A 13,946-nucleotide genomic window follows, 5' to 3' on the forward strand; every position below is an offset into this window, starting at 1 on the left:
GAAATTCTAGAAGAGTTAAAAGGATTAGTTGATGGAAAATGTATTATAGTGGGAGACTTCAACATAAAATGCAGTAGATTAGATGTTGGCAAGGGGGTAAAATTCAGATGGGAGAAGTCGAGGGGAATGTTGATGGAGATAATAAGAGACAAGGGATTGATAGATGTGTGGAGATATGAAAATCCAGAAAAAAGAGAGTTCACTAGGAAACAGTTAAGGGAAGGGATATTGAAACAGAGTAGAATAGATTTAGTGTTAGCAAAGGAAGAAATAATTAGGTATATAGATGGAATAAGGCATCAAGAAAATAGTTTAAGTGACCACGATATTGTTAGGTTCAAAATCAAGATAGGAAATGAAGAGGTAGGAGGAGGGATGTGGATATTGAATGCAGGATATATTGAAGAGGAAGAATATGAGATACAGATGAAGGATTTATTAAATCGAGAAAACGAGAAGATAGATGAGTTCAAAATGAATGGCAAATTAGATGATAGAATAGGAGAGAGATGGGAGACAATGAAGGACCAAATCAAATCAATTAGCATAAAATATAGTAAGAAAAGAAGAAGGAAAAAGATAAAGGAAGAAAGGGTGTTAAGAGAAAGATTGAGAGAAGAGTTGGAGAAGGCAGAAGATGAAGAAGGATACAGTATGGAAAAATATATAGAATTTAAAACAGTACTAGAGAAATATGAGAGGGAGAAATGTAGAGGAGCGATTTTAAGGAGCAAAGCAAAATATGCATTAGAAGGTGAAAAATGTACAGGGTATTTCTTAGGTCTAGAGAAAAAGAGACAAAGTAAAACATATATAAACGAAATAAATACAAAAGAGGGTAAGGCAACAAAAGATTATGTAGAGATTTTGGAGAGGGTGCAGGGATTTTATGAAGAGTTATATCAAAGGGGAGGAGTAGATGAGGAAAGTATAGATGACGTGCTAGAAAGCGTAGAGAATATTCTAAGTAAGGAAGATGGAGACTGGTGTGATAGGGAGATAGAAGAGGCAGAAGTGATAGAGGCAATAGGGGGGTTAAGGAGCGGAAAAAGTCCAGGAAGTGATGGGATAGGTATAGAGTGGTATAAAGTATATAAGGAAGAGGTAGCACCAATATTAGTAGAAGTATTCAGAGGGATAGAAAGAACAGGGATAGTGCAAAATAGGATGGTAGAGGGAGTGATTGCCTTAGTTTATAAAAAAGGGAATAGGTTAGATATAGGGAATTACAGACCAATCAGTTTGCTAAATGTTGATTATAAGATATTGACTAAGGTTTTAGCTAACAGAGTGAAAAGAGTGATTGGGGGTATAGTGCAACCAACACAGAGTTATAGCGTACCAGGCAGCGATATAGCGGACACGATAGCGACAGTAAGAGATGTGATAGAGTATATGAAACGAGATAGGAAAGGAGGAATAGTAATAGGGATAGATTGGAATAAAGCATTTGATAGGGTAGAACACGAATACCTATTTAGAGTATTAGAGAAGTTTGGATTTGGGGTGAAAATGGTGGGATGGGTGAGGAAACTATATGGGAGGGCAACAAGCTGTGTAAAGATAAATGGAGTGCTAACAGATAAGTTTGAGATAGGGAGGTCAGTGAGACAGGGATGTCCCCTATCCGCATTACTGTATGCCATTTCAGTAGAGGCTCTAGCCGCATTAATTAAGAGAGATAAAGGGATAGTCGGGATTGATTTTCCATATGGAGCAACATGTATTATAAATCAGTATGCGGATGACGCCACAATCACTGTGAGGGGGGGGGGGGGGGGGGGGAATAGTGTAAAAAGAGTTCTAGAGGTAGTAGAGAAGTATGGGAAGGCATCAGGGGCAAAAATAAATAGGGATAAATCAGAGTTAATGTACATAGGGGAGGTTGAGAGAGTAGAGGTAGGGGTAAAAGTAGAGGAAAAATATATAAAAGTGCTGGGAGTATATTTAGGGGTGGAAAGCAAAGAGCCAAGAGATGTGACTTGGACCGGGGTGATTAACAAAATAAGAACAGTATGCGCAGTATGGAAAGGAAGGAAATTAAAATTAAATGGGAAAGTAATTGTAGTAAATAGTCTGTTGTTATCAGTATGTGTGTATGTAATGAATGTAATCGAAATGCCAGGGTGGGTGATGAATGAGTTGAATAAAGTTGTGTGTGATTTTATATGGGAGGGAAAAGGAGTGAAAATAGCACAGAAAACATTGGTGGGAAAGAGATGGGAAGGAGGTTTAAACTTGATGGACCTAGAAATAAAAAGGACTGCAATGAGAATAAAAACAGTGATAAAGTATATGGGAGGTAGATGGGATTATGGGTGGAAGGAATTCTTGAGAAAATATATTGATGATGTAGGAGGAATAGGGGAAAATGGCTGGTACATGGGCTTTAAACAATCCATGACGGGAGGAATACCAGAAATATACCGGGAGGTATTAGAGGCATGGAAGCAGTTTCTGCCTAAGATAGAGTATGATTGTGAAGACATACATATTATTAAAAATCTACCACTGTTTCTAAATGAAAAATGTAAACATAAAAATAAAACGTTATATGAACCTAGATTTATAGAAGGAGGCATAAAACAAGTAAAAGACGTTATGTATGAAGTCATTTCAGGATTCCTCAGAAACAATTGCATTTATGACTCTGTGTGTGATTTGGAGGGAATGGAGAACAGAGAGAAAGTGAACACAATATATGAAAAGATTAAATCAAGTATACCCACACAATGGACAAATCTGATTGAAAGTGAATGTATATCCAAGAGAGAACAAAGTATGCCGGAGATGTATATAGATGATGATGGAAAGAAATATCAAATCTTGAGTGTTAAAAATGTATACAGGAGGCTAATTGTTGATGTTAGAAAAGAGCCAGCAGCAGAGAAAGTGTGGAAGTGGGTGTTTGATAATTTGGATGTGGAAACAATATGGTCGAACTTAAATGTAAAATATAACAGTATAGAGTGTGAGAATAATGATTTTTTTGATAAGACATAATAGAATCTACACAAATGTGGTGTTAAATAAAATAAACAATGAGGTAAATGCAATGTGTGATGTGTGTAATAATGGCCATGAGAGTTTTTTACATTATTTTTTGAGATGTGAGGCTCTGGTTGATTTTTTTTACTTTCTAAAAATATTGTTTATAGAAAACTGGGGTGTGTGAGTTGAATCAGAGGAGGAATGGAGTAAAATGTTTTTGTTTGGAATTTTGGAGAAAAAGAAAAAAATGGACAATTGCTTAATTAATTTTATATTGAGTCATGCCAGACTAGCAGTGGTTCTAAGAAGGAACTATGCACATTTTGAAGGGAGGAAGGTTAAAATAAAAGATTTATTTAAGTCAATAACAAAAAGAGATGTAGAGCTGATTTGTAAATATGGAGAGAAAGAGGTGAGTTTTTTGTAAATACAAATAAATTAATATATCAAGAGCCAGGCGAAGACATATGTTTCAATTGGTAAAAATAAAACTATTTGGTTGGGATTGGTTGTTGCAAATTGAGTAAATGCCAACACATTTGTGTGTATTTTATTTATTTTCTTTCTTTTCCTTTTTTATGTTTATGGAACTATATAAATTAAGTGAAATATAATTATGTAAAATCCAAAAAATGTACACTTCTTGTTTTCAATCCATATCAATACATGTTATTGCTTGCCATTCACGTCCAAAATAGTCTTTAAGGGGAGACCAGTCATTTACAAAAGTATCCAGAGTTCCATCCAGTACATTATGCCGTCTTTCGTATGGTAACAATGACAAGAGTTTTTCACGCCAAAGAATTAAAGTAGGAGAGTGTTCTTTAATCCAAACATGAAGTATGGAAAGGCGAGCAGCATACAACATTATGGATATTGTTTTTGTTTCCGGCACACAATTGTTTACACCAAGGATACACAATCTGGGATCCAGTGGCACTTTAATCCCAAAAGATTTTTCAATTTCCTGAACAACTGAAGACCAGAATGATGCAATTAGAGGACAGGTCCATATTAAGTGGAAATAAGTTCCTGTATCCCTTTTACACTTCAAACAAAATGTTGTAAATGTGTCATATTTACTTTGAGTTAAAGGAGTCACATGCAGCTTAATTGTTAATGATTTTATATTGTACTTCATATGATTTGTTTGATTTAGTAATTTGTCTTGCATGATCTAATACTTTGCTCCATATCTGGTCTTCCAGTGTAACACCAAAGTCAAGTTCCCAACTTTGTTTAATATTTATTAAACCTTTATTATTTGCTGTAACTTGGTCATAAATATATGTCATTGTTTTACTTTTCAATGCAGCTGCCTTTAATAAAATGCTATCAAGCACATTTGTTTTCCCACCTTGTTTATAGTATTCAATAGAACTAAGGTAGCTTCTCATTTGTAAGTATCGAATGAAGTGGGCTTGAGAAATATTAAACTCATACTGTAATTGTTGGAAAGACTTAAGAGCATTGTCTGCATAAACATCTAATATCCTTATGATACCAGCTTCTCTCCACTCATTAAAACCAGCATCGATACAGGTATCTGAATTATTAGCAATGGGAGCCAACACTGAATATTTGTCAAGCCCAAAATATTTACGAACAGCACTGAGAGATCTACAGATATTTTTCAATACATAATTTTTCTTAATCTTGGTATATATTTTTGTGAAACATATAAACGGAAGGTGTTCTAATTGAACCCTTTCCAGACCTATACCTTCTAAATCTGGAAAGCAGAAATGGCTTTTTTTAATCCATTCTGCCATGAATTTTAGTTGTGCAGCCCAATGATAAAATTTAAAATTTGGGATGCCAAGTCCTCCTTTTTTGATTGGTAGTTGAAGATTTCGAAGTTCCATCCTTGGCCTTTTGTTATTCCACACAAATACTCCTACCGCACTGTGTATTTTTGTAAACATTTTGGATGGGATATAAATAGGTAGCATTTGGATAACATACAACAGGCGAGGGAGAACATTAATTTTGATTATGGCTATGCAGTCCAATAGAGATAGTGAAAGATTAGTCCATCTTAGAAGGTCAGTTTTTATTTTTGCTATTACAGGTAAAAGATTATGTTTTATCAATTTTGAAAGATCTGCACTAAAATATATACCAAGATATTTAAATCCTTTTGTGGTCACTTTAAAAGGGTGATAGCTTAATGAGCTTATTCTATTGCCAAGCGGAAAAGCGAAGGATTTTTCGTAGTTTATTTTGTATCCTGAAAACTTACTAAAGTTTTCAATCATTTTTGTTAGTAAAGGGATAGATTTGGTAGGATTCTTCAAAAATAAAAGTACATCATCGGCATAAAGCGATATCTTGTGGGAACTGCTCTCTTTTTCAATGCCCTCTATCTCCTCCCTCGGTTGCTTTTTCACAGGACAACACTGATTGCAAAACGCTATTGCTTTTTGCAATTGTTTAAATATGCAGAATGGAGAATGACATTTAAATGCTGCAGCAGAGGGAAAGATTTTTAGTGAATAATGACTTAAATTTCAGTTTTGTTTGTCTACTATATGATAGAGCGGCACAATTACTTGTTAAAAGATTGTGATCTCCATTCAAACACCCACGTGATCTTATTTCTAAATGACGGTGATTTTGAGCAGTTGCCATGTATCGGTATGAACATATATGCTCTATATAAATGATGTATGAACATATATGCTCTGATAATATAGTGTATAGGTTATATGCTGTTATAAAATAAATACATTTTCTGTATTCAGATATAACGTTTTTTTTTTTTTTTTAAGTAGGCCTACAAATAAAATGACAAAATGTAGATGTTAAAAGACATTTATATTAAATGTAATAATACAAAACAACACATTAATGAATTGAACCAATTTGGAATTATTAAACAACTCACAAAAATATTGACATAAACACAAAAAATATTACAAGACCTTGTACTCAACAGAACAGATATTACTTTACCCTCTGAGAGGAGGTCAGATAAATAAAATAGGTTTGAAAGCAGTGAGGCTTGTCTTAAGTGAGACCACACTATGGATACGAGGCCTCCACACACGATAACGTCCTTTAGAAACTGTGTATACTGATTCTGAAACTCTTTAACTGCATTCTCCTCACGACTGTTAAAATAACAACAAACATCTTCACAGAAAGTGCTCTCCTTGCTTTCACTGTTCCAGACAATGACCGAAACCATGTATTGCTAGCACTTCTCTTGCTACTGCTTTCGAGACAAAGTGCTTGTTGTATTCCTCATTTGTAAGTCGCTCTGGATAAAAGCGTCTGCTAAATTAATAAATGTAAACGTAAATGCGCTCACCTAAACAGCAGTTCGCCAGGTAGAGGAGAATGGAGAAAGACTTTATTTGCAAACTAAATAAATTAACTGTCAATTCAAGTTATAAATACTATCACGTGATTTAATTTATGGTAAGAATAACAATAATTCAACAAACACTGATGCGGTTTCTCCACACTGGGACACCCTTCTGGCTCAGCCACTGGTGCAGATTCTCCCACAATGACATGAAACTCTTTACAATAACTCCTAACTTAAACAGAAATAAGAGTGTGTTGTAGACATTTACGTTTGCATGTGTTCTGCATACATCCATACACTGGTGTGTGTTAGACTAGTGATTATGACACAGTGCTCATCATTTCCAGGATCTGAGTTCACCTTGTCAGAGTAGCCATAATGATTGAGCACCTGTGGTCACCAACATCTGGACCCAGAGGTCAATGTGCAGCTAGAGTTAGGGTCAGGTCAGGGTTAGGGTTAGGGTTAGGGTCGGGTCAGGGTCAGGGTCAGGTCAGGGTTAGTGTTAAGGTTAGGGTCAGGGTCAGGGTCAGGGTTAGGGAGAGGTACTGGTCCACCACATCCAGATGCTGATAGCACCTCTGCTTCATACCATGAACATGCATAAACATGAACAAACATAGATAGACAAACTCATCAACACTCTTGACTTGTGTCACTGTCCCTTGAATGTGGTTTAAGCTTTTCCTCACAATCAGATTTAATGTGTGGGCAAAGCATGGCAAGTGCTTCCATTCAGCTTTCCGGAAAGCTGCTTTCATGTTGCTGGCATTGTCAGTCACACAAGCAACCACTTTGTTTGAGATTCCCACTCTTCACATATCTTTGTAAGTTCGGCTGCCAGGTTGTCAGCAGTATGTCGGTCAGTGAATGAAAAGCAGTCAAGAAGAGGTGATAATAGAGTAAAATGTTCATCGATAAAATGACAAGTGACTGCCATAAAACTTGTAGTTGTCCGAGACGTCCAGGCATCAGTCGTCAGACACACAGCAGAGGCATTGCTGACTTTCCCCTTCACCTCTTCTTTAATTCTGCTGTAGAGCTGTGGCATCAGAGTGTTTGATATAGTCTTTCGGTTCGGTAAAATGTATGATGGATCAATTGCCTTCTAGAATCTTCTAAATCCAGTGTCACTGACGATTGAAAAAGGTTGAAAATCCAGTGCAATCGTTTTAGATAACTCCTCATCCACTTTGCTTTGTTTGACAGGGCCAATTGGTGTTCTCACAAAGCTGGTCATCTAACTTTGTCTCGTCCTTTGGACACTGGAGCCAGATGAGGACGCAGTAGAGGCCGTAACAGAGGAGACAGCAGCCGTAGAAGCACGACTACCTCAGGCTTAGAAAAAAAAGGAAAAACACTGAACTTCCGACATTGTCTATTTACTGGGTTTTCTGCCAAGTGCAACACAGTCAGTGACACACTGGGATAGACACACACACACACACACACACACACACACACACACACACACACACACACACACACACACACACACACACACACACACACACACACACACACACAGAGTCTCACTGTATGAGGACACTCCACATGATCTTCATCTCCAGAGCTGCTCTTCAGAGTCACTTCACAAGCTTTCCCCCGTTTCATCTGAGGAAAACTACTGTTAAACACACACTGAAACTGTCTGATTACATTTAAAATGAAAGTTTTTATTCATTTCAAAACACATCATATTTGATGCTACATTTGTATTCAATCATAAAACATAGAATCCAGAAAAATAGAATAAAACACACTTTAGGAAGAAAAATAAAAAATAAATGTGGGCCCTAAATTAAAAGGTAGCTTACTCTGTGGAGTTTAATTGTGAACAAACAAATTATGATGATATTTTTGGCCATATCCAGCTCTATTTTTGAATTATGAATCATTTGTGTCCTAATACAAAACAAAAGGATTGAATGTATAATAAATACAAACCTCAGGATGTCAGTCATTTACAATATCCAGCATCTTAGATAATAGTCCAGAAACAGGGAATATAACAGATGCACTGCTGAAATGTCTATTTAAGAGGTTTTAAACAGGATTTAGAGATGTGGTATAATATCCCGCTCCAGTGCAGTAGGTGTCGGTGTGCAACTGTTCAGCTGTTCCAAACCCTCCTGTGAAACACACGAAGAAGAGGAAAACGAAAGTAACAGCATCTGGGTCTCGTTTATCACCGCTGCGTCGCACAGAACAGGCTCTGAGAGAGGCGGACGACACTTCCGACGCATAAGTTGTGATTTATAAAGACAATCTTGACGGGAAAATGTGCGCATCTGCACGCAAACTGTGACCTATGTGTACGAACGTTTTGGAGACGGAGCAGTTTGGCGAACCGATGGTGAGCTGGAGTTAAATGTCGTTTTGGTCGATTTTAGACAGAGCATTTTAAGAAAATTATACATACAGAAAGATAATACAACTATAATTTCACTCACCAAGCCTATCACATGAAGCAAACATCCATCCATTCCTACATGTCCGCGCCAGCGAGCCGTTTAGTGAAACTGACGCATTAGCCTTTATCTAACGGCAGATGAAGGAAAACCGTACATCTTCATTATGAGTCATAATCATAAATACAGTGCATGTTCACAATAACAGTTTAAATAAATAAAATTATGATTTAAAATATGTTTTACTTCTGATATAAACGTTTAGATTAAATATAATCGATAACGGACGAACGGTTTTATAAGTCTGAATATTTTTTCAGACTTTTCAGCTTTTGGGCTCACACACTTTTAGTAAGGATCCTACGCACAGTTTTACAAATGAGAGCCCTGATACCCAAACCTGTTACTCACTGGATTTGATCTGATCTATGATCCAGAAAACATTTCTCCAGATTTAGCACAATGCCTCCAAATCTAATAACACTCGCGGCCATTTATGTGTTTAATCCACAATCCATCGAGACCAGCAAGAGATTCTGAGAACGACGCGCGCGGACTGACAACAAGCGTTACTGAGTTTAAAATAGACTACTTATACATTCATATAATTATTATTATTAATACATTCTCAATTACAGTAATTTGTAATTATTAGGAACTTTATATTGTATATAAAGCGAGATTTAAATGTGAAGTTACACAAGGCTGTTCTTCTGCTACTCCGAACAGAAGAATCTGCCAGAAATTACAATCTTTTGAAGTTAAAACATGAAGTTTTATTGAGAAAGGTTTATTGAAAACGAATATGTTTCTGAAAGTTTTCCCCCATTTCCTCTTCAGTTTTAGGCTGTTGTTTTTGTGATGTGAAATTGAAAGTATTTTTGAAGCAGACATTTACAGTAGACAGACAGATGAAGCCTGACGTCAATGACCAACAATCTGCTGTTATTAAACTGAATATCTCAGTTCATATATAGCAATTATGGTTAGTAGTTATACAGTATGTCTATTATAATTCTGCTTACTTTTACTCAATCAGTTATTTTAGGATCATTTGAAAGTAATGAAATCAATCATCATTGTGAACTTGAAGTAATGATTAAATGAGAAACGATTCAACAATTAATAAAGATTGGGTAAATATGATTGTAAAATGATATTAAACGGTAATAGAGAATATAGCAAATCAGCTTCAATTTTCCCACTCAAAGTTTTAAACACAATTTCTGTTCGTGTTCCCCAATGAATTAATATTTAGAGTCAGTTAAACTAATTAAACAATCAGAAATGATTAAGACCATTCGGTTATTTTACATGGCAATATATTTGTCTGTAACTCACTTTATTTTATAGATAGTTTTTGCTGTTGCTGTTGTTGATGATAACTCCGCATTCTTCATTATTGTCTTAAATAAGATGTTCTTCATCTGTGTAAAATGGTGTCATCTCCAGGTGATGCTGAAGGATTGAGTGTTTTCAGAAAGCAGTGCTGATCAGTTTTCAGTGTCAGTTTAGCTGCAGTATGTCAGAGGAAAGAGGAAAGGACTCTCTCTCTCAGATGAGTCTCTCAGAGAAACACAGGTAAGACTGCGTCTGTTTTCATCAGTTTAAACTCGACTGGACTTTGTGTTTCCCTGTCAATAACACAACTTTAAGCATATTTGCACATGCTTTGCACAATTTCTATTTTTAACTTCTTAAATTAACTCTGACATTGTTTATAAAGCCCTGTTTGCTCTATAGAAAATATCACAATTTGTTAATAACCTTCTAGATGCTGAATTAATCCAAATAAATGACTTCAGTTTTTAGATCATACAATTATTGACAGACATTAGGAAACAACTATACACTTAATTTAATTCAAGTATGCTAACACAACTGTGTCACACAGACATTTCTGCTCTCTATTTCTGTCAATAAACAAAAACTTGAAATGTTCTCATAAATTAGAGTGAAGTATTTTTAACATCTTTTCATTAAATCTCTCTCATATATATTAAAGAAATCGTTAAACTAATGTGAGCCAGTAAAATAAAATAGTAGTTAACAATAAAACAGTAAATTGTGTGAGTGTGTGTATTTCTGTGGAGGATTAGATAAAGACACAGATGTGTTTCACACACAGTTGATCCTCCTTTACTAAAGTGTTTTCTCTCTGTTCTTTGTGTCATCAGTGTAAGATCAGGCTCACATGTGTCCAGCTCTGTGTCTCTGAAGAGTGATCAGTCTAAAGGTGGAGGACCAGACTTCAGTGAGAAAACACCATCCTCTAATAAAAGGTATTTCATAAGTTTCTAATTTTTTGTCACACGTTGTCTGTGTTTAAAAGTTGTATCAGCGAATACCAATCATGAAACATTTCTAGATCCAATATTTATCATTATTTATCATTGAATCATTTGTCATGATATTTCTTATTGACTACTCTGCTAAATATTTGATCTGATAAATATTTATCAGAGTATTCACAGCTAATGCTTTTTCTCTTTCTGTGAAATTTGGAAAATCAGTATTTATTTGATTTATTTGATTACAGGCTTCAATATGAGACATTAGACTCAGACGTTCAGACTCACATGAACCACGAGAATTTCAAAGACAATCTTCTAGGAATCTTCCCGGTAGGAAAACACATTTTTATAAATGTTTAATATTCTAACAAACTGTTATTGAACAAAGACATTTTATTTAATTCCTCCAGATCCATTTTTTCCTTTGAAGCACTTATATATTTTTTATTTTTCTATTTATTAAAAATATCAGCTGGTTAACATGTTAGTCTTTTAACTGGATTTTTTTATAGATATTATAGTTATTGAATAAATCGTGTTGACCAAATGTAGATGCACAATTTGGTTTAAATTGTGTCTTTTCTCTTACTTTTGTTTGTAGGATCTTGAGAGCAAAATAATCACGTTTCTGAAGAATGAGCTGGAGAAGTTTAAGAAAATATTACAAAAGGAGAACACAGAACACTTTGTGAAGGACTTTAATGAGAACAGATCCAGTATCAAAGAATCAGCTCTTGATCTCACACTACATTACCTGAGAGAGATGAAGCGAGATGAAGCTGCTGATATTCTAGAAGGTAAGAGACTCATGATCATCTGTCAGATTGTCTCTTATAAATGTAGGAGAGAAAATGAAGACTAAAACTGTCTATTTTCTGTTCCTGTGTTTAGATGAGCTGCTCTTCATTCATCAGCTGAAATGTGGCCTAAAGAAGAAGTATCAATGTGTGTTTGAAGGAATTGCGAAGCAAGGTGACTCCACACTTCTGAATAACATCTACACAGATCTCTATATCACTCAGGGTGGCAGTGAACAGGTCAATACTGAACATGAGGTGAGACAGATTGAAGTTGCTTCCAGGCGTCATGAAGCACAAGAGATACAGGTTAAATGCACAAATTTGTTTGAAGCTCCTGAACAAGGCGAGGAGATCCGAACTGTACTGACAAAAGGAGTCGCTGGCATCGGGAAATCAGTCTCTGTGCAAAAGTTTGTTCTGGACTGGGCTGAAGGAAAACAAAATCAAGATATCAGCTTCATATTTCCTCTTCCATTCAGAGAGATGAACTTAAAGGAGAAAGAAAAACTGAGTTTGATGGACCTTATAACTCAATTTTTCCCAGAGACAAAAGGACTGAACCTTACAAGAAGGAATCAATTCAAAGTGCTGTTCATCCTTGATGGACTGGACGAATGTCGCCTTTCTCTGAAGTTTGATTGTAATGAGACGTGGAGTGATGTATCGTCACCAGCCTCTCTGGATGTTCTCCTAACGAACCTCATGAAGGGAAATCTGCTTCCTTCTGCTCTCATCTGGATCACCACCAGACCAGCAGCTGCCAGTAAGATTCCTCCTGACTGCATCGACCGGCTGACAGAGATACGAGGATTCAGTGACGCACAGAAGCAAGAGTACTTCAAAAAAAGATTCACCGATGAGAATCAGGCCAACACAATCCTAGATCACATTAAACAATCAAAGAGTCTCTTTATCATGTGCCACATCCCAGTCTTCTGCTGGATTTCAGCCACGGTTCTCCAGAACATTCTGGAGGAGAAAAGAAATAATGATGTGAAAAACACTCAGGCTGATGCGATCTCTAAAACACTGCAGGAATCAAACACTGAAGACACTCCCAAGACTCTGACACAAATGTACACACACTTTCTCCGCTTCCAGATCCAGCAGAGTCGCCGAAAGTATGATGGAGAATACACACCAGATGTTTCCTGGGATAAAGACGCCATCCTTTCACTGGGGAAACTGGCATTTCATCAGCTGGAAAGAAACAACCTGATCTTCTATGACACAGACCTGGAAGCCTGTGGTATTGACGTCTATAAGGCATCAGTGTACTCAGGCATGTGTACCCAGATCTTTAAGGAGGAAACAGGGATCGTTCTTGGTACCATGTACTGCTTTGTTCACTTGAGCATTCAAGAGTTTATTGCAGCCCTTTATACACATCTGTTTCTAGACATCAACAAGACAAGTGTGTTTGATCATGAGTCTACAGAACAGGAAAACAGAAATGAAACCATGATTGATTGGCTCAAGACCCTTTATTCATATCTGATTCTATACATCAAGAAGACAAGTGTGTTTCTTCATGAGTCTACAGAACAGGAAAACAGAAATGAAACCATGATTGATTTTCTCAAGACTGCAGTGGACAAGGCGCTCGAGAGTGACAATGGACACCTGGACCTTTTCCTTCGCTTCCTCCTCGGTCTGTCGCTCCAGTCCAATCGAGGACTCTTACGAGGTCTGTTGACACAGCAAGACGGCAATGACCAGAGCAACAAGGAAATAGTTCAGTACATTAAGCAGAAATTAGAAGATAATCTTCCTGCAGAGAGATCCATCAATCTGTTCTACTGTCTGAATGAGCTGAACGACCAAACTCTGGTGAAAGAGATTCAGACCCACCTTAGCAAAGGAAGTCTCTCATCTGGTGACCTTTCACCTGCCCAGTGGTCTGCTTTGGTCTTTGTGTTGTTGACATCAGAGGAGGAGCTGGAGGAGTTTGAGCTTCAGAAATTCAAGAAATCAGACGAGTGTCTCATTAGATTATCGGCAGTCATCAAAACCTCCAGAAGAGCTCTGTAAGTATTTTAATATATTTTGTCATGTTTTGCTCTCATCTGAAAAATGAAAATGTCTTATCTACATTACTCTATAGTGATTCCTCATCATGAACATGAACTTATCCCTG

The 13,946-nt window shown here is 36.5% G+C and overlaps 2 protein-coding genes across 2 annotated transcripts in view; both read left to right on the top strand.

Moving 5' to 3' along the window:
* LOC307159631 (uncharacterized protein) overlaps nt 1-13,946 on the top strand; it is a 732,752-nt gene that overhangs the window by 162,701 nt on the left and 556,105 nt on the right. The window lies entirely within an intron of this gene.
* On the top strand, nt 8,406-13,840 carry LOC307159672 (protein NLRC3-like; the record flags this gene model as incomplete). Its single annotated transcript, XM_079873165.1, has 6 exons — nt 8,406-8,660; nt 10,168-10,296; nt 10,893-10,997; nt 11,255-11,339; nt 11,611-11,806; nt 11,901-13,840. The coding sequence occupies exons 2-6, from the start codon at nt 10,238-10,240 to the stop codon at nt 13,838-13,840; spliced, it is 2,385 nt and encodes a 794-aa protein (XP_079729291.1). The 5' UTR covers nt 8,406-8,660; nt 10,168-10,237.

The sequence above is a fragment of the Squalius cephalus genome (assembly GCF_949319135.1).
Source record: "Squalius cephalus genome assembly, chromosome: 1".
Classification (NCBI taxonomy): domain Eukaryota; kingdom Metazoa; phylum Chordata; class Actinopteri; order Cypriniformes; family Leuciscidae; genus Squalius; species Squalius cephalus.